The 27,999-nt window shown below is 41.0% G+C and overlaps 1 protein-coding gene across 6 annotated transcripts in view; it reads right to left on the minus strand.

Annotated features, from left to right (window-relative positions):
• The window catches only part of NLGN1 (neuroligin 1), a 1,353,775-nt gene that overhangs the window by 752,081 nt on the left and 573,695 nt on the right, over positions 1 to 27,999 (minus strand). For all 6 annotated transcript variants that reach the window (XM_069618719.1, XM_069618716.1, XM_069618720.1 and 3 more), the window contains one exon: positions 24,751 to 24,903. In XM_069618719.1, the coding sequence (XP_069474820.1) occupies positions 24,751 to 24,903 (153 nt within the window). The remainder of the gene's footprint in view (positions 1 to 24,750; positions 24,904 to 27,999) is intronic.

Below are 27,999 nucleotides of genomic sequence, written 5' to 3' on the forward strand. Positions count from 1 at the left end.
TTGAACTGCTCAAATTACCAATACTGTGGTCAGATTATAAGTGTGGCCAACTTTCAGGAATCTGACCTGCTTAAAGCTCCTGAATTATGAGGGGCTTTTCACAATTGTTTTCAATTTAATTGATATGATCATTCATATTTTACATTTTATTTTTAGTGTGGTGCACATGTAATGTGAGCCAGCTAATGAGGGAAAAATGTATGCATCAGTTTCACATAGAGGGAGCAGGAGATGCCCTGAAGAGCAGGAGCTGGCATGAGTATGTGAAAAGGAATGACTTCCCGTGCAATGCACACCTATAGCCGACACAATGCCGTTGGGCTTCTCCTCTCGTTAACCGTCCATCCCTCCTTATACCATGACATGTGGGGATCTTCATTACGTCAGCAAATTATTTGAAGGATGAAGCCTATAGAAATGAATGCAAGGGGCGGAGTCACTGGAACAATCACCTGGAAATGAATCAATGAGGGCCAGGACTGAGCAGCAGAATGTGTTGATAGAAATGCAAGTCAAAGCACTAAGGAGATCAGGGAACACTGCATAACCAATAATCTCAGCTGCCTTCCTGCAGGTGCAGCACCCCCTTTAATCCAGGGAGCTGCACCTTTGAATACTACACCTTTTATCTCTTCTGATCCACATTTCATCATGCAGGGTTGCAGCATCACTCTGATACTGAAGGCCTGGTGCCACCTCAAATCCTGGTGCCATTGGGGCTGTTGGTTGGTGGGGATTTGCTGGTTTGGCCTATGTGAGTTTGTGGGAGACCGCAGGGTAGACCCCTAGGAGTTACAAGCAGGGAGTCTGCCCCCTGCACCTACCGCCTAATGAATACCAGGCAAATGCCTATTTGCCCTGCCCAAGACGGGTCCTGCCGTTCAGGGGCAGAGTTCCCAGCAAGTCACTGAGCAAACCTCCTGACCATACTGGAGTGGGGTCTGAGGCATCTCTTAACTTGACATCCAGCATAAAAATGAAGTTGAAATGGGTGACTGCAGCATTCAAATTTCAACTTTGAAGTAGCACCTTCTCAGAAACAAAGGTTCTTGTTTCCATTAACTCTTTGCATGTATCTTAAGTTACTCCTCATCTGTCAAGTCACAGATGCTTGTGTTGCTGTGGGATACAATGTATCGTTATGGAAAAGCGAGGGGGGTGGAGAGAGACAAAGAGAAAGAGAGAGAGAGAGAGATTGGCAGTGGCAATGTGAGATATTTAAATGATACCTGCCTGCAAGAGCACATTGGTGAAAGTGCAGGCTCACAGGCGTTTTGCCTTGTAAAGACTATTCACCCATGAGTAATTAACTCTCCTCTCTAGATTCCCTACCACCTAAAACTACACGCACAACAAGAGACCCAACAAGACAAAAATTATTTTGGGGTTGCTTGTGGTTCTGTGCAAGGTTGGATGTTGCTTGTCCGCTTGGCTGGAATGCTACCATTGATGGCAGCCCCGAGAGGGATTTCAATGGAGCTGGTTGCCAGCTGTAATTGCCCATTTGAACTAAATAAAAACCATGGAATGGCAGTTACTTGAAGAAATTCCTTTTTCCTATGATTAATTAAAAGCTTTCTGACCATACTTTTTTGATGTTTATAATGAGGATCCCTAAGAGGGAGGGAATATGCCTGCAGCTGTGTCCTTGCCTCGCTGTGACTATAGAACCAGGTGGCACCTTTTATGATGAGGTCTAACAAGGCTCTACCAAGCCTATAACGTGTCTGGTGTTGCATTGGTGACATGGCATGAGCTATGCTGATTTAAATGTGGTCTTCCCCCTTGTCTAAAGACACTGACATGCTTATAGTTGATGAAATGTTAAACTGCTCATAGAAATGTCAGTGACTATGATGTATTCAATGCTTCACACCACCCACTGTATGGGGTTTCCAGGATGGTTCCAAATGGTACATTTCCATTTCTGATATAAGGTCATTCTGGCTGGCACATGCAATGCAATGGGCCATGGAACCTAGCATTGAATATCTAAATAAAGAATGAAAAACTCCGAAATAAAACACAATACAGCTGTTGAAAGATAGAACGATTGTCCTGACCTCAATGAACATGTGCACAGAGGCTTTGCAAAGAGTAACCAATTTCTAAATTAACTCTTCAGAGTTCTCCCACATACATACTCATTTACTCTGATCTTGTCTCTTAATAGTATCATCTCTGTTTTGTCCTTCCTTTTTACAAACTACAGATTTGTTTTGCTTTTCTAAACAATATAAGATGTAACAGATATGATTCTGTAATATTCCTGAGGATTGACATTTGAAGGGTGAAGCAATATTATACAATGTTTATTATTTGTTATTATTGAGGAGGAGGAGGAGGAAGAGGAAGAGGAAGAGGAAGAGGAAGAGGAAGAGGAAGAGGAAGAGGAAGAGGAGGAGGAGGAGGAGGAGGAGGAGGAGGAGGAGGAGGAGAAGGAGAAGAAGAAGAAGAAGAAGAAGAAGAAGAAGAAGAAGAAGAAGAAGAAGAAGAAGAAGAAGAAGAAGAAGAAGAAGAAGAAGAAGAAGAAGAAGAAGAAGAAGAAGAAGGAGAAGACTCTCTTCTCCCCTACCGCTCGGTCCGACCTAAACAGCTGAACACACACTGGATGCCATCTGACATCCCTATCTCTAACCCTGTCACAACCCCCCTCTCCTGGTCTGACCAGTCTCTCCTCTCCACCTGTGTGGGGCCCCTCGGCTATCCATTCGACCAATGAATCGAGTGGCAGTTGCTGCTTTTGCTTCCACTTTCATCCCCCCATGGTTAATCAATATCTATCTCGCCCCTCCTGCTCACCTGATCTCCCCCTTCTATCCTCATTTCCAGTGTTATGCTGATGACACACAACTTTTCTTCCAACTTCCCTCTACTACTTCTTCTTCCTCCTATCTCATCCCAACTGTATTTCCGCAATACTGACATGGTGTGTGGCTAATGGCCTCTGTTTTAATGCCAGTAAAACACAGATCCTTCTTATTGGGACACCACACCCTTTTTCATTCCTACTGCCTTCCTTGGGCCATCTACCCTCACCATCCCATGAGGCCAAGAACCTTGAGGTCATCTTCGACTCCTCTCTCTCCTTCTCGCCTATCAGGCGAGAAGGAGAGAAGGACCAAGAAGGACCACTTCCAGCTCCACCTCCTTAGATGCATTCTTCATTTCCTCACCTTTTCCCAGAAGCTCAATGTTTCCAGAACTCTCGTCCTTTCTAGGCTGGACTACTGTAAAAGCCTCTTCCTCAATATCCCCCTTTCCTCCCTACGCCCCTTCAGCTCATCCAGAATAAGCCTTATCCTTGGCCTCACGCCCAGAGACCATATCTCTCAAGCCCTAAAATCCCTCCACTGGCCCCTTGTGGCTAAAAGGATACATTCAAGCCCCTATGCATCATCCACAAGGGTTTCTGGGGCCTGGGACCATGCCATCTCCAACTGTCTCTCCCTAAATAATTCTCCGCTAGAGCCCTCCACTCCTCTAACTCCAATGCTCGTCTTGTCAAGCGCTTCTCCAAGCAGAGATTGGGTGGCAGGTCCCTCTCTTCGGCTGGTGGCTCTCTTTGGAACAGCCTCCCTTCCCCTCTCAGACTTGAGCCGGGCTTCCTTAAGTTCCAGAAACTTCTCAAAACTCTGATTTTCTCTACCTCTTTCTCTCTTTCCCTTCCCTGCTAATCACCCCACAGCTGCTGAGACTGGCGGCCTGGGCCTTCATAAATCTCACAGGTTACTAGGCCCATGCCCAGTGGACACCAGAAACCCCCCACATCACTGCCCTGGCAGATGTGCATCCCATCATTGACATTCCTCCACCCCAGCACTTAGCCAGCGGCCTCCTCCACATGCTTCCCTCAGCACTTCCTTCCTGGGGTTTCACCAGCACTTGCCCATACCTTGCCCCCCCTCCCCTATCACCTTGCACTTTTCTTCATCGCACTTGCACGTCAAAAAGTGTCACAAGACCTTCTTAGGACCACAGTTGTTTATTTACCATTTTGTTTTTTCATTATTATTTACTACCCTGTTCCCTCTCCACTTTGTCTTTTGGTGCCTGGAAACACCATTTAGTTAAAAAGGCACCTAACAAATGTTCAATAAATCAAGAATGATTGTACTTGTTGTATTTAGTTTGTTATTTCTTACAGTCCTTTAATTAAGAAAAGTAAAAAATGTAGATTTTCCAATCACAATTGCCATGCCCATTCTTAGACATCTTATTGTCTGTTTAAATTTAGCAAACAGAGAATAAGCAAGAGGTATTAAAACATCATCCATACTGCTCACTGCTCCAATGGCCGTATTACAGAAACTTCAGCCTGGTGCAAGTGCCCAAGTGAAAACCAGGTCTTCTTTCAGTGTAATTTTGCACCTGGACATGTCAAAAGAGAAATTATACTGTTCCTCCTATCGCAATAAGTATATGTATATTGGCCTACGCCAAGCTGCTCACAAGTCGCTTACGAAGAAATCCTTGTTGCAAGGTTCTGACCTTAAAATCAATGTAAGCCACCATTTCAGGTCAATCCGCCATTTTAGGTTCGCTTTGTAAAGTCACCCTGTGAGTTAAAATGGTGGACGATGTCATTCCGAAATACAACATGTCTGTCTTGACCTCTGTATGTGGCCAATATGTAACTTGCCTGCAGGCCACTTGTTGAGGTCGTGAACTGAGACCTTGTCCTTCGTTGACTTGTGTGTAAAGGATTACTTGTGCAATGAAACTAATCCGCAAGCATACGTTAAGAACAATGTATTCAAATACTGAACGTAGAACACTTGTTTAACTACATTGTATTAATGTTTGAGAAGACCTGCACAGAAAATCCCAGAATACACAGTTGCCATATAGGCTTGTTGATATATGTATTAAAAGCAAACCAGTTATATGCAGATGTGCGAGACTTGGCATGAACCCTAGATCGGTAATGTATTAGCGGAATATTAACCCGAAGTGGGGCTGGACATCGTGCTCACAAAGAGTATAAAAACCAATGCATTCTAATGTACAGCGTCTCTCACTGAACACACTGAACCATGCAGGAGTTTGTTGTGTTGCACTGAGGGCCGATTGCTATCTGATTTTTGCTCTGTTCTTAGTAACTGGATTCAGTATAAAATAAAGTACTTTGTAAGTTCCTTTGTAACCCGTGTTCGGTGTATTCCTTTTGGGGTACTCAGCCTCGATATTTTGATTTTGTTTTCACAGACTTAGGAGGCTAGGGTGCTAATTTGTTAAGCAAGAGTGCAAAGGTGTGAGCATTTGGTCAGGGGTCAAGTGAAGAGTCTGAGTGTAGTGTGTGAGAGCCTGACTTGAAACCTGATAGCTGAATATATTGTACATTATTTTGCTGCATAGTATATGTTTCTCTGATTCCCTATAGATTATCTGAGATGCAGTTGATGGATATGTCTGTGGTCAGGCTAAATGACAGAGAATCTTCTCTCCGACTGCACCTTGTGGACATTTGGGGACACTTAGTAGGAGTGGCGTGGTGGGGCACTTACACTGATAATTCAGAGGCTTGGGCATTGATTTTAGGAGTTCTATTCTTTGCCTATGTGTATCTTTGTGAGAGATGCATGGTGTTTTGCATTTAATTTGAGATACAACTACTTCCTAATGAAATACAAGGAAAGACAACAAATATGTCTCACTCAGGGCATTACAAGAAACAGTAACGATTAAACAAGCTGTTCACTCTTTTCTATTGGTTTCCGTTGTGCTCCACACTGTAATTTTCAGAAGCCAGAATAAAAAATATATGTTAAATGTACATTATATTTTTCACATATATTGCTAGTTATTTTACGGAAGGCTGCTAATAGGAACTCCATTAGGATTGTTGAGTGCTAGAAAACGTATTTCTGAGAAAATTAATTATGGCCACGTGAAAGTTCCTATTCAGTGTGATTGGGAATTATATCCACTTCAAGTGTGAAAACCCAGACACTACAGTGAAGTCATGTCATTACGTTGTTGGAGGTCAGATTGGAGTATTTTCTGCTAAATCATATCTGAAAAGTGATTGACTTAATCATAACCGCTGGTAAATGCTCTGGGCAACTTTCCATTCCTTTGTTTCCAGCATGTTAAACCATTACAGAAGTGGAAGAAACATATGGGAATCAGCTTTGGCCGGACACAAAAACAACAGTCCAGAAAAAACTGCTATGTTACTTTCCTTCTGCTTGAGACTACAAGCAACCCCAGACATGTTTCAGTCTCATTGAGTGTTGTCAGTGGGGAATGGCGTGCTCAGGACCCAAGTCACAATTATTTAGACAACTGAATGCATCCTTAGGAAACACACAACCACTAGGTATCTAGAGAGTGTGTGCGGAGATAGAAATGTAATCAAGGATCTTTAAATAAATAAAATATGGCATGTCATTAGTGTATTCATTTACTATAACGACTCCTCCTTTCGACCCACCAATATTCAAATCCAGCCAGGCTTTCAGAATGACTAAAAATATGCAAATATGTTGCACGTGTATTCATATGAACATTATCAGGCTCAGTGATCAGCACTTTAGATGATTGAAATGTTTTAGTAATAAAGATAGCTACACATTTCCCTTCTTCTGTTGTACAAAGAACTCTGATGGTGTTATGACATGCCATTCAAATAGTGGAATTTGTTAGAACTAGGAATTGGTGCAATGGGTGACCAATTATTATTTAAGTTTTATAAAGTTAGGCTAGGCTTTTAAGTAAAATGTTTGTATTTGTATTTTTTTTATGGAGTTTCATGTAGCTCGAACCTAGCAAGGAATCAATGGGGCATTGTACATTGTACATTTATCGTAATGTATGAGGTAAGGAGGGGGTTAATATGTGGCATGGGATGCTCCAGTATGTGGTTGGGATGTGATGCAGGAACGCAATGCAATTATATCTTTAGGTTTGGAAAAATACATCTTTCACAAAGTCTGTATGGCACTGAATACAATAACATTCACTGTACCGAACATAACCATTGCAACGCTGTTATAAAAGCCCCAAGGGGACACAATTTTGTATACAGTTGCCAGAAAGTGCTAATAACTCCTCACATTTATTGAAGCAAACTCGTACTGTTTTCAGAAATGAACAAGTGCATTTTCAAATCTGCCTTGCTATTTATCCATGTTATTTCATTGCTGGCACTTACTAGAGGATTGTTCCCATTTGAGCTCGTAATTACCTTTTGAATATTTCACCTAAACCTCTTTACTCCATGACATAAATCACAACAGGTCCATCCACCACACGAACATGCATATGCTCATGCATGTATTTTTGTGTGTGTGTGTATGCGTGAGTGAGATGTGTACTTGATGTCACTTTGAATACTCTGACAAAGGTTGTTTGCTGTTATCCATATAAATGTGTACCACAAACGTCATGGTTCTTTTATATTAATGTATTTTTATAGATTCTATTGAGTTTGGAATGGGACAGTTCAGGATTTGAATTGGCAGAGATTGGCCACATAGCTCTTATTTTTTTGCGGAGTCACAATTGGTCTTTCTTGCACGCGGATGCTCAGTGGTGGTAATCCTACCCCTTCAACGCAGAGGACAGGTGAAACATTTTAGTAATATATGTGAAAACCATGAAGGCGTCTCTCCCACTAGTCCCCGGGGATCTGTAATTCAGGTGGCCAGGACACAGCCATTCGCTATTGGATCCAGTTCCTGGGGGCGGGCCAGTGCGGGAGGATCACCTGGATAGGGTGTCCTTGGGGAGTGGAAGTGGGTCCCCGACGGGTGAGACACAGTACCCCCTTCCCTATAACACCATTTCCCATCCTACCCTCTAGGATATTCAGAAGTTCTACCCACCCATTTTCCAGCACAAATACTTTCCTACACAGTGACAGACAACGGACTAACACAGAGCTTTTTACCTGTCTTGTCCCAGAACAAGGGTCAGGCAAAGTCAGGCACTTGACAATAACTATGCACACCTGGCTGCCCTTTCCCTTCCACACAGGGATAAAAGGCAGAGCACGAGAGTGCACTTCGAGCAAGGCACGATGAAGCAGCCATTCCGGACCGACAGTTTAAACAGAGAAGAAGGAGGCAAGACCTAGAGGGACGATGAAGAGGGAATTGCCCTTCCCCTTTTCAACTCAGACCCATAAAGTCTCAGAGAGGGAAATCATAAGGCCGGGAAGTCCAGCTGGCGTGTGGTCTGACAGGTGTCAATGGCATACAGGGCCCTCCCTTGCTGATAGCCAAAGCGGGGAGATGTGCCTGCCGCCGTGGTGCCATCCTTGACTCCCGAGATAAGAAACTCCAACAGTTCAGTACAGCTGGTGAGTCAGAGAAGACTGATAGTAACCCGAACTGTGCTGGGCCCAAGGTTGCATTTGGCATCCTTGTTAAACAAAGAACTGGTGTGTTTAAAGAAACCCTAGTAAAAGGTCCAGAAGCAGAGGGGTCTGGTGCCGTTGGGCCGCTCATTCGAAGGACTCTGACTGGAGCCTTTTGGGTTGTGTTTTTTTTAAAACTACGAGAATCAAGAGGCTTTAGTAGAGGCCGGCATGAAGTGTCAAAGTGGTCCTACGAGGGTTGGAAAAAAACAATTTGTACACTCGAAATTCTTTGACACAATGGAGAAAACTAAGTAAACTTTGAAATTGGCAAATGTGATCATGACGGAGGAATGCCCGCGAATTAGGGGTAAACAGTGATATACCCCTGAACATTGTGGTGACAAGTGTGAACCCGGCTGAAAGATGTCCATAACAAATAGTTGTTAAAAAAGACAGTGAGACTTTTGAATGCTACATTTTGAATGAAAGGCTGTAGTGTACCTGATTCAGGGAGGTTAACCTTGCAAGAAGGATCAAAGGCTGTCTGAGGGGGGTCCAAGGGGAGAAGGACAATCACCCACCGTGAAAGATTACTGAAGGGACTTTTGTTTGTTTATTGTTTATGGTCCAGCAGGCCTTTTAAGGCAAGAGACTTTGCAGAAAAGAGACTTGGCCCCAGAAGATCCTGGCATCATTGAAAGGAACTGTAACCACTTGCTGGCGAGGATCAGGAGTGTGCTACCTTGTCCCGTGCTAAAAACGTGGGACAGGGAGACCCCAGCATTACCATCCTGACTTATCATTTGGTGAACACTTGTTTCTTTTTTGTTGGAGAACATTTCCCACACTATTTTGTAACTTAGTTGTAAGGATTGGAAATAGGTATTTTAGTATAGGCCCTTTTTATTTGAGAAGACACCACTAGGACTTCCTTATTATTATTTGATGGTCAAAGCTTGCTCCCATCTTAGATTTAGGTTTAGATTAGGCATTTTTCTCACCCATTATACAGGTTAAAAAACACCCTTGAACTGTGTTCACTTGTGTCTGTCTTTACTGTTGCCACCATGAGTTCCTTACATATAGCATTGTTTGAAAGACAGGTCAACTAGGTGCCTTGTATACACTGCTTTATGTGCAAGACAATGATCCTTATGTTTCTTTCTTGGATATGGAGGACAGAAGAAATAAAGCCACACATGATCTAATACATTGTTTGAGGATTTGAATGTCACAGCATATCACAGAAAGCCACACAACATCTGGCAAGATGAACCGAAACGGAAGGGGTGTTAATAGAAAGACTGGGGAAAGGCAATGCTTTGAGCTGTCTCCAATTTTGATGAACATTACTGGTATCCAAATATGATTCTACAGAGTGCCAGAGGATGCACACCTTTATACAAAACTCCTAATTCCTTTGGAAGATGCTTTGAAAGATGATCATTCAGGTTCATGAGCTAGGAACAATTTAATCTTAGGCATTTGTGGTGGAGGATATAGTTGTTCAGGTAGGTTGCAGGGTGTCCATGGAAGGATATGTGTACTACGACAAGGTCTACCAATTCACAAATTCTTTTAATGAGGTTCTAGCCCAAAGATTGGAAGGTAGGACACATGCAGATTCTGTAGTCTGTTATACGTCTGAGGACATAGATTTGTAAAATGTGTGGATTAATCATTTAGAGGACTTGGCCTTTTTTCACCGGGGTGCACAATATTAGTGTTTCCTTGCAGTTGCTGCATGCTATATATGAGGATATTGATTTTCCATTCAATATATAGTGTATGTCAACAAATTATCCTAACTGATGAAAGTTTTTCGAGGCTATGATCATCATTGGTATAGGTGGACAATACTCATGATGATCATTTCTGTATGCTTACTTTAGAATGATTCTTGTTCCTTCTTTTAGAGGCTCCAGGGAGAATGTGTATTAGCAATATTGTTTTTTTGGCCACATGATCTGTATGATGATTGTGGTTTCCATCGCCCCTGTTTTCATAATTAACTCTCATCTCCTTTATCAATGTTTATGAGCGATATGGGTCTTATAGTATAGAATATTTTATTACCTTCAACAACTATTTATTATGAGATCTATTGTTCATCTGATGCTGGTGGGAGAGCATTTTCGAAGAACAGGAACAGAGACTCACAAGATGATATGAAAAGTTGATGTAGTAGGTGACTGGTCCTTTACACTTTGTAGAAAGCATGCCATCTTACAGATAGCATTTTAATGAATGCTCCTTTCGCACAATCACTTTTGAGGGTTATAGCCTGATGTATTGGTTTTCAAGACAATTACACTTACCCCAGGTATATGGCCCCTAATTGTGCACTAAATCTGGATACATAATTGCCTTTCTCGCCATAACGAAACCTCTTCTTCCTGGCACTACTCCTTTTCTTTTATCTCCCCTTCTCCCCTTTCCACTCTCAATCTATGTCACTGTGCTTCAGGTGTGTCTTGGCTTATGTATTGTCTCTGAATCTATACTCAGACCCATATGTGCTTCATATCAGCTTTGTTTGAAACTGATTGTTGATGCTCAAGACTTAACTGGAACTCAAAGAGAAAACCAGACCTTCTCTTGCTATCCCAGGCCTACTGGAACACCAACCCATTGCATAAGGACTGCCCCAATGCTCCTGCAGTTCAGGAACAATATCAATACCTAGTCTTTAGGTTACACCTAGGGATCACTTAGGACATGCTACTCCTAGGTATAGACACTCCTGTATTAATGGATATACTAGCTATCATAGCCTGTAGCCTCACCCAAGCTAGGTTTGCACTTTATAAACACAAATACAAATAGAAAAATGCAAAGATAACACTGCATACCCTGACCACTGTCGGACACCGAACGTCTTAGTATTGTCTTCCCTCTCTGTCATGTATCTCTCTCTCTCTCCCTCTCTCTCACTCTTTCTCACTCTTTCTCTCATTTTCTTTCTTTCTCTTTGTTTTAGGTTTCTGCACCACTCCCTAATCCCTTCTTACTCCAATGTCATACTTCATCCTGGTAAATGATGAATTTCATGAATCCTTGACACAGCAGCTGTACTGATCATAAGGAATATTCGCAAAACAAAGGTCGGTTATCCTGGTTGGACAATTCTGAAGTGGTAGAGAAGTGTGTGCTCTCCGTGCTGCACATTATCTTGCTTAGTGTTGACATAAGATGGAAACACTATGTCTGTAGATGTTTATTTTTTCTTCCTTAACATTGTGAGGGGTCTTACCTCATCCTCATCTCATCATCCTCATCATAACTCATAATAGTGTCAATAGTCTTCACAAATCACAAATCACATCATGACATATACCTTTCATCACATCTACCCTACAATATCATGACATTATGAACACAGCTACTTGCAATATTATTAAATGCTTATAACTTAGCATCTACTCGCCTACTATATCAATGGCTGTGCTGTAATTAATTGTGTGAATATTGAGTGACTTAATTTACAAAACTTTAAACACGGTTGTTTAACTTAGATGTACACTAAATTGAAGCCTTTTTTGTTTTTTCTCTAAACCATAGCAAGTGACATTTAAAAACATACTGCAATATCACCAAAGCAAATGGAGGAGGTTTGCTTTCCAATGTTGGTTGGCATTTACATATGTTGCTTCAGGTTTCTTTGTATTCACAATAAATATGAGTGAGTTATGTAACCCCCGAGTGTGTGCAAAGTGTGGCGTTTCAGGTTAGAATATGGGACATATCATGTTTGGGTTTGGCCTTTGTTTTACACGTGGAACTGTTTGACTAGTCCATAAAATGTGCTCTAATCTGTTAAAGGACTCTGCAACTGACCAGAGTGGTACCATGCCCAGCATTAATCCATGGCACATATGTTATTATACGTATTGGGAGTAGTAACAACATCCATAACGTGTATTTCTATTGTAGATTTCTCAACTTGCTAACGTTCACACTAACTGAGCATGTGTTAGGTCTAATAGATGCTTCTAGATTCCTCAAGTGCTTGCCCACTCTGAAAGGTTTCTCAGCAAATGTTTGCTTTACAGGTTGTTATGTCTTGCATGTTTCCTTTTGTTTGTACGTGTTCCTTGAGATGTCGGTAATATGAGACAGTTGGCATTGTTTTGCTTTCTTGCCTCGGTTTTGGCAAGCTAGGTTCGGCTTGACAGCAGCAAAGATGGTGCTTTCCACCACCCTTTCAATCTTACAATATGCTTGCTGTATATCAGGGTCTGTACAAAATACCCGACCACATTTCGAGAGAATGGCAGGCGGGTGGGTAAACAGATATTGCCTGCTTCATGAGCAGGCAGAGATTGCTGTACTTAAGTCTGTCCTGCCAAAAGATGTGATGCGTCATCTTCATCTCAGTCTTCATCTGAGTGGTAGGACAGAGGGGACATAATGCTAATAGGTCAGCCCATTAGGGTGTGCATACATGTTGTAATGGTGAGTGATTCCCAGTTCTTTGAGGTGTTGGATACCACCCAGATCACACAGGTGTGGCTATGATCATGTTTTTTCTTCTCCGCCCAATCACATTGGCTGCATTCCATCCTGCAGTTCCAACTGCAGAAAAATGTCTGCAATGCATAAAGCTGCTGCATGCTATTGAGTAATTTCTTAACATCATCGTCATCATGTAGGATATGTGTCCACATGTATCCACTCAATTATCTTTGTTCCTCCATTTCAGCCACAAACTTTGTCAGTAATGCATCAAAATACCTCCATGTCCTTCTCCTGCGCATCCTTTTGTTAATAAATAACAACTACTTCTAGTGCTAGCAGTCCTGCATACAATTGGCACTATATATGTTTGAAACTCGATGTATGATTGACTAGGTTGTCGCTGTTTCTTCTTACAACAGTTGGATGCATTAACGAACATCAATCCCCGACCAATAATAAATCTGATTCCAGACATCTCGTGTGATTGCCACTCCAGCCACGTGAGCCATGAAACAGTAGAACGTAAGTAATTTCAACAATTTAAAGCTGGGGTCATGAATTGGACAGTTAAAGCTATTAGCAAAGTCATAATAACCCCAAAATATCACAACGCATTGATTTATGATGTGTCTTCTTCTGTGATCCAGTTCCCTTTATGTGAGCAGCATAAAGCAGATATTCTTTTCAATCACAGAACATTTGTGAAGTAGATGTACCTTATATTGAACATCTCAAATAGAATAATTTACCTTGCAGCAATTCTGTCTAAAAATGTATTTGGGGACATTTTAAGATACAAGCTCCTTGCTTGTTGACAAATATTCCAATTAAGCGTCAATACCACAGGGGAGGGGGTTTACACAAAATAATCACACTCTGCCTGGAGAAGCAGTTAAACAAGCCTACATTGATATGTATGCACACATATTTGGTGTACACCTACTGGTGTACATGTTTTCTCTGGGTAAAAGAGGCTAGGGATTGCTATACCCACCTCCATATGATATGATAGGTTGTTTATAATGCGCTGAATACCCAGAGGTTTCTAAGCAGGGACCGGGGGATTGAACCTGTGTTGCTCTGGGTCATCTTGCTTCCAAGGCGAGCACGTTGCCCCTGAGCTAACCTCCCGAGCTATCCTCCCTGTGGAGGTATGCTTCTCCTGCACAGCACCCACACTCTGGATATCTGATGTCATCATACAGATGCCCCAAGAGAAAATTGCTTTGAATAGACAAAGAAAGATTGATCTCATTCTGGGAGCTTTTCTGCCCTTCACTGACTCCTGGAATTTCGATCCGGTGGAGACAGACGATTGAAAGGAAAACTGACTGCTTAAATTTGGCTTTGATGTTGTTTCTAAACATCATAAAGAATAAACATTTTACCCGGTGTGAATTTCCCACCAGAGGAAGTGCCTACATGTTCCATCCAGGCATGTAGTAATCGACAATATCGGCCAATCTGGTGAAGTAATGGCCTTTTTCTTTAATGTGGGCCTTTTGCCAATTTGTAGAAAGAAAAGTAAAAGATGGAGGTAAACCGCTCCCTACTGTTATACCAAAAATGTGAAAGCAAAGTCAAACATAACCTAGCATTCAAACGCTATTGATAATAAACCTACCACTAAAAATAATGCCATTATTTCTCCACGTGCATTCTCATGACTTGCAGTGTGGAATTAATTATATTGGCACTCTCTTTAAATCAGCTTTCAGTATCTGTGATATATACATCCATATTGCAGTGGTAAGGTTGTGTCTCAAATGTTGACCAAACAATTTCCTTGAAAGATACATTTATCATTAAAATAATGCAAACAATCAATCACCGTCATTTGGTGATATTTAAGGTAGAAACACATGCAGAATGAAACAGTTTATCATTTTGCAAATGTGGGAGGGTGGGGCTGGAAAAGGTCTAGGTATGACAAATGGAAAAGGGAAACTAGGTGGATGGAGAGCACATCATTCAAAGCAAACATGGCAGCTCTGTGCCCAAAGGTCCTGTGCTGAGTTGTCATGGTAAAGCTGCGCAGGGTGGGTTTCAAGCCCTGGACATAATCTAGTCAGTCAGTGTAGAGGCTTTTGATTATGTATTGTCCTGATAGTCCCCTTGCATGACAGGCCAGGATAAAGAGGAGGCCAACTAATCACGTCTGATGGCCTGCTAGTGAAATCATGATCCGGTGTGGTATTCCACTGGAAAATGCCAATTTTGGGTGTTTTCCAAAGCATGCATTTCTCTTGAAGTCTGTGTTTGCCTGGAAAGTAATTCCAGAGTATGGGACCTTTTGCCTCCTCTGTGTACCCTGTTTGGCAGTGAACACCAAGAGTTCTCCAATTTCAGGTTCCTCAAAGGTCTGTACTTTTTCATGTTTTTGGGCATGTGTTCTGGCCTGATGAGCCAAGTGGCATGGAGCACATTGCCTAACAGTTTAAATACCACTTCAGTTCTACAATGTGCAAAGAAAGTGCTTTCAGAACAGGAATGATGCAATGTGCTTGTCTAAGGCATGAAACCATTCATGACGCCCTACTCCTGAGCAGATCTAGATGTTTAACGTGATGTGTTGTCATCCAAATGTAAATACAGTTTTACATTAGATCTGTCTGGACAGGATAAGTTCCTACTTAATGTCTGCATTCTTGGAATGTGAGAGGTTTACATTTCATGTGTTGCTGGGAAGGAGCATTTCTAGGGGCAGTATTGACTTCGGTCCATAGGAAAGTCCAAGGTGACCACAAGGTTCCTGGCCATATCTAGAATCATTGTGATAGCACCCATCAGATAAGATTATCTGCATGTCAAGTTCTTAGGCCTTAACATGCTGTAGAACAACATCTTGAATTTCATCCCCTGGGGGCAGAGGCAACTGTGGTCTCCCCAGTCTTACATCTGTTCTAGAAAACCTGAGATTTTGTGGTGGTTGCCTTTGCTGTAGTATCTTATCATATAAACGTCTACTAAGCACCATACATATTTGGAAAGAGAGTAACATGATTTATAATGACATCAAATGCATGTAAAATAGGGGGCTACTGAAGTATTTGCAGAATAATTAACACTTTGGTACTCGAAAGCAGTGTCCCTTGAGGAAGTAAGCCAGAAAAGCTAGCAATACTCCAGATACTCACATACCATGTTTAAGGCAGTCAATTAGAATATTGTACTTGACCACAAATGGTGTACTGCAGAAAGGTCCAGGAGGATTAGTGTAGTGCAGCAGATTAAGTCTATTATTATAGGGATCCCTTTCTACAATAGTAACACGTATAATGAAATAACACAAATAATTATTGTTATTTAATATTATTATCAATAATAATAATTATAATAATACAACAAAAATGTCAGAACACAAAATAAATTGTTATTCTTCTTCTGTTGGATGACGTCCAAACCTATAGCGCTGAAAGCTATTTTTGTTTTTAGGATCATGGACCAAAGCAGGGGATGAAAGGGGAATGTTGCCGGGCCTCAAACTACCGTTTGGGTGCAATTACATAATTTAATATTTATATAGCGCTACAAACCCTCAGGTATCTGGGCGCTGCTTGTTATTACCCATGCTGTGTGGTGCTCATTTATCAACCTCGGAAGGAGGAAAGGCTGAGTTTGGCGCTGCCAGGATTCAAACCTGCGTCAGCAGGGTCTGCACAAATGTCAAAGTGAGCGCTCTACTCGCTGTGCTATCGGACCAGCATACAAGTTCACACACGACATAGAGTTCACACTCGACATGCATATAGACAGGGACATAATGGGAGAATGGCAGCCATTGATGTCATTCTATGAGGGTGTGTATTTGGGCCCCAATGATCCTGCGAAACGGTTGATGGCTTGGACAATGCTGAATGCAGTCTTTATCTGCACCCACATTCATGACAGAGTCTAGGATCCACTGAATGGCAGGTAGTGCGGCTCATTTGCCTGAGATCTAACTGCATTCCTTCGTTGGGCCAGGTAAACTTCAGTCTGGCTTTAAATGGAGGCTCATGCTGCCCAATGGTCCTATGTATGTGATGCACGTTGATCTAGTTGGTTCACCTAAGAGGTTGTGATATTCACGATCCTTCCTTTCAAGGCCTCCTTTTAGCGAGTGGCCACATAATGTCTACAGTCACCAGAATGGCTATACATTTACATTCCCCTGTGGGCTTGTTTGCCCAGAAAAATAATTGTGATTGACAGCATGTACTTGGGTAATAAGCTTTCCAACATTGCATCGAGAACATCTCTAGTCATAGCATGTCACTCTGTAAAACCAAAGCGTGGCAAACGGCCAAAGCATGAAGAATTCCAGACACTTTAAGCAAATCTGAGATGTGTGGTATCACATCTTTTTCTGTAATACAGCATCCCACATTTAAAACCAAAGTCTATTTAGTGTGAATTTATACGATTTTCCTAACAAGAAGCCTTTGCCACATTCAGAAATGCAAATAGAGGCTCTTTGCACTGTACTGGACGATGGTACCGCACGTATCACCACATTCTCTTTGCAAATGAATAATCGATTGAAATGCAGTGGATTACCTCAGGGGTGGGTGAACCTTACAATGCTCAACTTGAATAACATTTCAAATCATTAAAACAACGTGTGTGTAATTATCAGACTCATGCTAGCTATCTCAGCTGGGATTTCGAACCCTTGCTGAAAATCCTCAAATCAACTTGCTTGTGGTTTGAGACAGTTTAAATTACTTGGAAACATAGCCACCTTGTGTTTTGAGAGAAGTTGAATCCATTACAATCTGGGTGCTGTCAAAATGAGAAAATCAAGAGGAAAAAAAAAACAAAATGCCAAACGTTCCAGCTGGGTTAAATAAGCAGGTTCTCTATAATTGAGACCCAGGCCATTTTGCCCATTTCAAATACAGATTATTTGAGGATCTGGTATGAAAAGTGCAAATGTTGCGTCGGAAAGGCAAGGTTATGGCATTCGGGCATAGAACATGGAAGTCAAGATCTATTAACAGCGTGCGATTTATGATACACAAAAGGTAATACACTCTATTCTGTTCTTACCAATATCTGAGAGCTCATCTTCGCAAATTTCAAAGGAACATCAGGGTCATATTTTATTGATTCCCTACTAGAGTTGATGGTTTTCTGTCAAATTGTATGTGTGATAGTGATGCATTTTAGTAAAAGAAAATGCTAAATATTTAAGGACACGCACAGGTCGATGAGTAGACAATTATGCCTTTCTGGTCTATGGCCTACAGAAATGAAGACCTATAGACTGGAAAAGGAGGACAGTATAGAGGAAAGCTTTATTGATGTACCAATTTTCTAGGGATCTTGGATTTCTTTTTTTTTTAATCTCTTCAAGTTTACCTGGGAAGCAATTGTGAGCACAAGACCTATGGAGCAATCCCAAAAAGAAAGCAATCTTTTCATTTAGTTTAATAACCTTACTCTGTGTGCTCCACAAGGATGGAATTCATATTACAAACATCATATAGCAATGGAAATTCCTCAGCAGAACTTTATTTCAGGAGTCCTACGATGAATAGCAGTGGAACCAACACAGATTAATGGCTTAAATGCTGCTTGCTATCACAGCAAAATCCCCAAAACCCAGGAAGAAAACAAAATAAACTCTGCTCGAGGAAATATGTAAATATTTCTCAAGGATGCATTACCCAAACTTGTGTTTTTCATTTTTCTTTTTTCTTTTTTTTTTTTTTTTAGATACAGTGCTTCCAGTGAAAGCTGGAAGAATCACTACAGGGAGGAGGTGGTCTGCCTGAGTGGGCTTTGGTCCTTACTAGGTGTCAGCCTTTAATCACTCCTAACAGTGTTATATTCATGTTCTTTTTAGTGTCTGAAATGTTGGTTCAGCAGTCTCAAGCCATATTCTAATAAGCTTTATATGAGTTATTTGTGCATTTTGATCTATTTCCCAAAGAAATACATAACAAAAAATATTATGCCGAGGAGTGAAGCAAAATCGAGATGAGAACATCGGTAAACCTGATCCAGGGTTGAGGCCCTTTTTGCTAGATCTGTGCTGCATGTTCTAGGCACACATTTAACAAAACAGGCAATGAAGAAGCCACAAGTCTTGGTGTTTGTGTTGGCTTCCAGGCAATGCCATATGTGCAGTACCCAGCCGTATCATAGCAGCATCTTGGACAACATGTGAGTACCAGGGCATATGACAGCAGTGCCTGGCAGATGCACATGCAATACCTACACACAAGACAACATTGTTAGTTTTGCCAGTGCGTGTTTTAACAGGATGTCAGTGGGAGGAACAGATGGGTGGATAACATATTGATAATGCAAGGGGCTGAATGCCCACTTGCTTAAGGCATTTTATTACAGCAGTAACTCATTTGCAGCTGCAATAAAGCCACTCATTATCTGAAAACAACTTTGAAGTAACACTAACTGCAAAATGTTTGATGTTAATGCTTGAAAGTATTAGCTCAAGAATATCCTGGGAGGTTGTGTTTTGGTCACAGAGGGGCGGGTATTAGGTAGGAATAGCCAATAGTATTAGCATGGCCCTGGGCAGTCAATAGTGGGTAAATAACAAAACAAAACCCACAAGCTGTGTTTCTCTCCTCACATTAAAGCAGCTTCCTACCTGCACTCCTCTGGAGTAGTTACCACCTACGATTTAATTTATTCTAAAAAGTGTAATGCGCATATCCATAAGGATTTGCATTTAGGCGCAGATGTTAAAAACAGGCACAATAAGAAATAGAAGAGGAGCAATTAATTGAAAGAAGAAGTAGATATTCGAAAAGATAGGTTTTCAACTTCATCCTGAATAAAGATAAAGCAGTACAGCAGGCACCAAGTTCCAAGCTCATGGACCGCCGAAGGAGAAACCTCTATCTCTGTGGTACACAAAGCAAGAGGACGGAACAGTCAAATTGTGTTGGCCCGTGGACCGGAATGACCTGGATGGGTAAAGAAGAGAGATCTTCTGGGCACGCTAGCTCAGGGCAGTGCTGTAAATGCACTTTAAAGAAGACAATAACGGTTCCTGCAAAACAATAACATTTGGGCGGATCTCAGAACGCTGTAAAGAAGTCTGACCGCCTCATTCTGAGTGACTTGGAGGTGATGTATCAGGCTAGTTGGAATGCCCAATAACAGGGCATTACAATAGTCCAATCTGGAATTTACCAGGGTTCCCGCAACAGCTGAACGGTCTGCTTCTGCAATCAAGAGGCAGAACTGGTTTCAATAGTCTAAGTTGATAATGGGTTCGTTTAACAAGTTCACTGAAATGCAGATTAAAGCTTAGATTTGATTCCCAAATACAGCCTAAATGTTTCACTTTAGCGGAAACAGTGGTCCGCACTTCAAAAAGAGCTGGAAATGACACAGAGGAATGAAACTCAGTCAGATGATTGTTTGGGCCAAATACAATGACCTCATTCTTAGAGGGACTGAGCTGCAATCTGTTTTCAAGCATCCATCGTTTTGTTTTTTTGATTGCAAGCACGCACTCGGTTAATAGCTTCCAGAGGAGACTTACACCTAACAGAAATGTCCATGTAATCCGTGTAGGAATGATAACTTAGATCAACTTTATAGTGGGCGCTTAAGGGGCACCAGTAGACAGGACTAAAACAAAACCTATTTAGATGATAATGGGCCATTCCCACCACCTGGATTTAAAACAAAATGTAATTGGTCATTTATATTGTACTTGATTTTGTAATTCTTCAGCTTCTAATCGGGCACTGGGGATTCAACCTATATTTCACGTCTGATCTCTCCTCCCAACCTGTACACTTACCATGCTATAGAAACCTGCCATGGGAAATGTGTGCTTCTGAGAAGTTTGCCCGAGCAAACGCTAGACCCGGTCAGGAATGTTGCTAATGAACAGAAAACAGCATTTGCTTGATGACATGCTTAACTGTGGAGTTTATGTGATCCTGCCGCCGTGAATATTTGATGCCGTGTGATATCATTTGGTCAGTTTTCTTGTTACTGCCTTTGCTTGTCCTTAGCAAAGACGTGTGTGGTGTGTGTCTCTGAGACATCAATCGACATCTCAGTCACCATCCTTAGAAAACGAAAGCCGCAATGCTGGCACACAACAACATTTCAGAAATATCTCCACAGCTTTGCACAACCTTCTTTCTTTACAGACGTCGTGGGGACCACCGACCCTTACGCTTAAGCTTGTTCAAAACGTTATAAAGACGACCATTTATCCTACAGCACAATAGAGAAATGTCACCCGGTGGCACCCACAGGCAATTGGAAATAATTTGGTTTCCCAGAGTGCGTGTTCGCCAGTGCATGCGCTGAATGGCCATGTTATGATTCCATACAACTCCCTAGCAGAGAGGGAAAGAGGCAGGGTTGGGAAGATACCACTGAGCAAAAAGCATTGAGCTGGTTGGACATATCTTGTAAAGAATGATTTAGGAGATTGCTTGGGTTTCTAACCTCATTATCTCCGCAGTCAAGTTCTCTCTCAAAGATGAAATGACTGAAGTGTGTTTATTTCACATTGTAGCAATCACTTTATCTTTACGCAGTGGGGAAATGGCTTCTACTTGCAAATAACTTCAATGCCAGTCCTCCTTTATCACATGTCTACATTCCTATTGATAGGCAGGCATCAGTCTAGGACTGTCTGGAGAAAAGGGTAGTTGAAAAAAAACCTTTACCATAAAATGCAAAACATTATGCCACTATAATAGGTGGACTTTGCAGCACTGTTATTGTACTATACGTATTGTGGGTTTTCTTTTTGTAGTAAACAGAAATGCATATTCACAGAGCTTCAGGAATAATAAGGCACTCAAATTTCGGGTGGTTGTAATGCATGCATGCCAAAGTGCTGCATTCCATTTGTGAAGTGGTACTCCCGCCTGTTTTTTCTTCTTCACATTCTGAAACGTGTAGTCCTGGATTTTTGATTTGGACATCCAGAACTACACGTCCCATAATGCAAATAAAATAAAGACTGAAGTTTGCAGGTTCATATCCTTTTGCTTGCTGCTGGTCCTTGTGAAAGCAATCCATAGGTGTTTACCAGAACATACCTGATTATTATGGCATCGAATGTGTCTATTAAGATGTTCACATGTGAGTCAGGTCTTGATAATCAAATTCAGTTTTAAAGAAGGGGCCAGTCCGATAGTCTAATGGTCAGAATGGCTATGATGCATTGTATTTTGGACAGCTTTCCTAATCTGAATCTGTTTTTTATCTGTTGCAAACAAGTTACATGTGATTGGTTGTTTGTGATAGTTGGTTCAATGTTATCCTTACATGAGGAGGCTCATCTGAAAAAGAAATGCGTATTTTCTTCCCTCAGTCCTATGGAAGTGAGGAGCCTATTGTAAGAACGACCTAGTGAAGCAAGGAGAAGCTTTGCCATTGTTGGTTGATACAGAGAATTGAGGCTATGGCCACTATGGGCAGAATGGATGGTGTACAGGGCCATTTCATTTATTCTCCAAGCTCGCTTTTATCTGGGTACATTCTCGAAGCTATGGAGGGATCTGGTCACACTTAGTAGCTTAAGTGGCTTAGGCTTGAGTTCACCTTACACTTTCCACATCCATAGGAATAATGTGAATGTTTTAGTTTTACTTTTGTCAAGTTTGAAAGCATAACATCATCAAAGAATTACCTTAAAGAACTACACATGATTACATTAGCAGAGTAGACCAGAAAAAAAACAACCATTATTCACCATTAAAAATAACACGATGGAAGTGACTCAAATCTCAACAAAAAGCACACATTCACGGCAATTACAGGAGATGGAAGTGAAACTATCAAATATTGAAGCTACTTCAATGTAAACGAGGTCCACATCACTCTGCCTTAACTGGTGTTGTAGGAAAGGCATGATTGACCGGGGAATGGTGGGCCATGTACATTAAGAACACAGAGAAACGTGAGCAGCTTATGGGCAGAAGATAATTGAAACTAATTAATTGAGCTGAAGGCCTGTTCCTTTCTTCTCAACTTTCAGTAGCAGGTGACCTGACTCCACTGTCCATACAGGTGTTATTATTATTGGTTTGGTTCGAGCACTGAAACCTTTGTTGCCACATAAAAGTGCCAGCGTTTCTCATGATAATGCAATAGAGATGTATGTATCTTAGAGGTGTGCCCCTCTATTGACAAGCGAAATGGCATTGGTGTTTGGGAGCAGTTAAGGAATCCTCATTCAAATTGCACTACAAATCTACCACTGCGAGCATGACCTAGTCTGAAGAATGGCTCTCACAAACCACTTCCTCTGACTTTTTTTCTGGATATGTTAAATGTATTTTTAAATGAGACTAAAATGCAAATATTTGGGTATGTGAAACTGTGTTCACATGGATGCCAACATGTGATATTTGTACATTGGATTTTCATTTTTAGGCAGCTCGCCCTAGCTGATTCCGAATGCAAAACATACAACTACTCCAATATAAAACCACGCGCTACAATTAGCACAGTGAAGAGGCATCTCATGTTCTTGATTCGAGCTCCCAAGGCGCCTCCATCCCTCAATGAATCCCTGAGTTTCAAAAGCCACATTCTCGGCACCTCATGGTTGCTCTTTCATTCCATTATACTGGGGTCTTGCTGGAGCTTAAGCAATTTGCCTAATGTGTTTTTACCTTTGCATTGGTTGACTTGACCCATTAGGTCTGCCCCATTACAAACAGAATCTTTTCCTAAAGCAAATGAAGTCATAAAGTTGCTTCAACACTTGAAATCACACGTCAGTGGACTTTTTTCAAAGTTATCTAGCCAGCAAGCCAAGTTTCCCAAAATACCCAAGGGTGAGCATTTTCATTACATAGCAATTACCCAGAACTATCAGTGGAACAAAGTACAGCAGTGCATTCAGGGATGCTATTACATTGTCTTTTCAAGTAGACAAAGCAAGAAAGGTTGGAGAAAGATAAACAAGACTACTTTTCTTTTCTTGTGCGCACACATACACACACACACACACACATCTCAATGTCTTCCAAACCACTCTCCTCTACACATTCCAGTAATTTACTAACAGAATATGTTAAAACAAAGTAACTTTTGATTTTGAAACCTACATGTATCGAAGCAATGCATTATTACAGAGAGATCAACTTCATTAAATGCCTTGGGAACAGTACACATGATTACGAGACACACATACCAATATGCTACGCATTTGAACTTCCCAGACAATAAAGTACTACAAATAAAAATGCAGATTATATATGACTCCTCATGCAATATTCAATTAGGTTCATTTACAAAACTTCGTGGTACTTTAAAAATTCAATTTCACCCATCTTTCTTAAAAGAAACAGAGTGTAAGGCATCCCACCGATGGGAAAAAAAATCTGCTTGCGTGCTCTCCTGTCATCTAGCATCAATCACAAGTAGCCCTTTAATCACTGAAATCCCCAGTGGTATTTTTGAAGCAGGAAACATTTACTTTGATGTAGCTAGGAAAGCCCCTTGCGAGAAATGGGCTGCAAACAATCTGGTAACGTATCTATTCATTCAAAAGAGACAATCCGAGACCAATTATGACTATGCAGATTGCTGGCCACCTATACTTAATTATTTGTACAAGCGATGAAGGTTAATCAACAACCACAAATTGAACACTTTACATGGGAGACAATTAGCGTTGGTTGGAAACAGAATATCACAACTGGGTATTAGCATATAAAATTAATTAACATACGTCTAAGGGCAATGAAACTACACTCATGTTTTTCGCAATATAACACCATTGATTATGAAATCTTCATATTGGAGCAGAGCATATTTACCGGCTATGATGGAATTATGAACCATTTTAGAAAACATCTTTCAAGCAATGTTGCTGTTCTTCAGCCTTGTCTTCAACACAAAGTGATATACACATTTCCATGACCAACAACAAAGTAGTTAAACAAAAATAGTTCAACTGGACAGACATTTCAGAATTGCAAACATTATCATCACAATGGGTAGCCATCGATAGGTAAAAATAAAGATAAACTGCTGCTTACCAAGTACCCCAAGCCGATAGTTGACTGTGATGACTATGACATTGCCATAACTTGCCAGAACACTGCCATCAAAAAGATTTCCAGTGCCTTCCATGTAAGACCCTCCATGGATGTATACCATTACAGGCTTTGGCCCCCCACTGTCCCGAATGTCTGAAAATAAATAATTTGATAACATGTTATACAAACATTTTGGAAGACGAATCCACTAGTCAATGCATGTCCCATTTTTGCCCAGGTGTGTTCCGAAAGAAAATTTCTAATACAACACATTGTGATTGCTGAAATAATTTAACAGGAATAATTTTCTCCTTAAAGAAAAAAAAAAAAAACAAACATGAGTTTTTGGCAAAGCAGCTCAAAAAGAGTGTATGATATGAATAAAAATATTCTGGATTTGCAAAATTAGTTGGCAATGATACTAGGTGAATTAGTCATTCATTGCAAAAACAGTATCATCAGTTGTTATGTAACTTTGGGATTCACACTGCATGTACTGATTAATTGTATCTAGTTATCTATTCATCAGTTTATTAGTTGGTAATTTAGTTGTGCCCATCACAGTGGAGCTGATTTATGACCTATGGGTGGAGAGGGAGCAGAAGGGAGGGAGGTGGAACGAGGGGCAATCATTTAAAAACATCACACATACATGTTATTTATTCAGCTTTTATTAAAAAAGTGGGGTATGACATGATCTTAGGGTGGACTATCTGAAGCAGCGGCTCTATTTTCCTGCACCTCAGTAATGGATGCACCTGCTCCTCAGCATAGGACTTGCACACTTTTGATTGTGTCCTGAATACTGTAAACATCTATGCATGTGAAGGTTATCAAATCCAACTCACATTTGACTGGTAAGCACATTTTAATGAGGAGGGTTATCTTGCAGCCATCATACAGAGGGATGATTATTCCTAATTGAATAGGCATGCATGAATTTCTCAAATATAGAAATGGAAGAAACTGAACTTTGGATGATGATGTTTTCCTTGATTTGCTGATTGAAGATCTCATCTAGATAGCACCAAGAAACGTTGTGCTATGAACCAACTGAATCCAAATTACATACAGTCTTATGCAAGCATAAGAATATTTACATTTCATCATGGCTACATTAAGCAGTTTTTCACGAATGCAAATTTAATTGGGAAATGTATTTCTAATGTTTGACTTTGGCATACCTTATGGCAAACTTAAAGAATATTTGACCAATTTTGGCTCTACAACAAGAGCTCAGTGGAGGTGTTCATCTACTGAACACTCCTACGTTCAGTACTACCCGAAGGACCACAACTTCACAGTAAACATGTGGATTATTTCAAATGGATTATTTAATGGGCCCATAAACATGTTTCAGTCCACCAAGAATGGTGTTGGACCAGGTCTACTGTCCCAAACAAAAGCAGAAGTAGAACATGCTCTGGCTCTGAAACACTATAGAGTTCCAGTTGTTAAAGCACAGGTACACACTCAATTATCTTCCGGAGAGAAAGTACATGAGATCCTGGTGATGCAGAAAAAGCTTGAGTCTAAGACCCCAGTGAGAATACTGCAATCAGATATACATTTTAAACTGAAGAATGGAGAATGTGAAGGTGAGGCTTTGCATGTGCAAAACTGAGATTGACAACAGCTTTGTTTATCAGAATGAAAGGGTCTAAAAACCAAAACAGATTGAAAATTCCCATCTAGCTTGGTATGTTAGAGACCGACTGAAAAGACTGAGGGTAAATATTTGGTGCTGCACTTTGCAAATATAGAGAAACACTAAAATAACTCACAGTAATGTGAAGAAAAGAGAGCAAAGGAACATTCTAGCTTGGAGGAAGAGAGACAAATAGACCATTAGTAGGCTATTCTTGTTCAGCCATTTTGAACACAAAAAATGAAAGTAAAAGTTATTGAGGAGAATGGATAATTTAAATCAATTCAAAGGAAGAGAAAATCAAACTTTTTAAAAAAATGTTTTTTTTTGTTTTAACCTGTACTTTTCAATAAAGAGACCTAAACATGTAAGGGGTACACTACACTGAGGAAGAATGCAAAGGATCTGATAGCTACAACATATTTAATAACCCTCCTAATTTAAAAATTTTCTTCCCAAATTGGCCGTTGATTTCCTGTGCTCCTGCAGAAGCCTTTTCATCTCTTTGAATGCTGTGTATAATGCTATCAGAAATAACCAGAGGATCATGCAGTCTTCCCTGTGTGACCACTTCTCAGCACCCCTTGCATCCTGAGCCAGAAAAAGCTATATAGAGCAGAGAGTAGGTCTGCAAAAAGCTGGAGCAATAATGAGGAACAAGAGAAGTAACTGTGGAGAAACCGAGAATGGTGACTGGGGGTACCAGGAGTGAGGATGTCAGATACAGTTAGCCTTAGTGACAGCAAGGATGAAGCCGATAATGGAACAAAGGTGGGAGGGAGCAGAAGGATGTGAAGAAGAATGGAGAGGGTACCCTGTATCTGCATTCAGAGTGGAGCAGCTGAAGGAAATCCATACCACCCTTTTGTCTCCATATACATGCCAGGAGAAGCAAACACGAAGGAGGACCGCATGATGAAGAGACAAATGGCCATGACACCCAGGCCCGAGAAAAAGAGCAGAGACCTGTGGGTGCAGAGAAGAAGGAGAGGTTGAAAGGCAGCCCTAGAGCAAAGAGCGGTTCTCTGAGCTATAATGGGTAATAACTGTTGAGATGCAGAGGAAGGGAGAAAAGCTAATGTCTGGCCTGAGCATAAGGTTTCTGGGAGCACATTGAGAGATGAACGGGCGCAAGGGCAGTGAATGTTGTAACTTGGAAAAGGAGTTCCAAAAAAGCAGTAAGACACTGACTAAATGGAAACCTCTGAAGATTACAACCAGTAGTGAAGGGTCATAGAGAATTGCATATGTATATGAGAAATGGAATAATACATGCTGGAGCTTGCAGGGGAATTACTAAAGAATCAGCAAGAAAATACATGTGAGCAAGCAACTGACTACTGGAACAGGGGAAATTATATGTTCTTGGAGAGCTTCGAGATCAGGCAAACAAGGGAAGTTGGTGTCCTCTGGAATTAGGAGATCCTGTTCCTAGCTTGAGCTTTGAGAAAATGTGAGGCTGTGACTTGAACCTCTGACACTCATGAAAGTAATACCTGGGACAAAGAGGCATGTTGAGTCTTTAAGACAGTCCCTCTAGGACATTAGAGACAAACCCTGGCAATTCCTACAGTTTCGGCTTTTGTGTAGGCATGGCAATG

The sequence above is a fragment of the Ambystoma mexicanum genome, chromosome 10 (genome assembly GCF_040938575.1).
Source record: "Ambystoma mexicanum isolate Mex_15411 chromosome 10, UKY_AmexF1_1, whole genome shotgun sequence".
Classification (NCBI taxonomy): Eukaryota; Metazoa; Chordata; class Amphibia; order Caudata; family Ambystomatidae; genus Ambystoma; species Ambystoma mexicanum.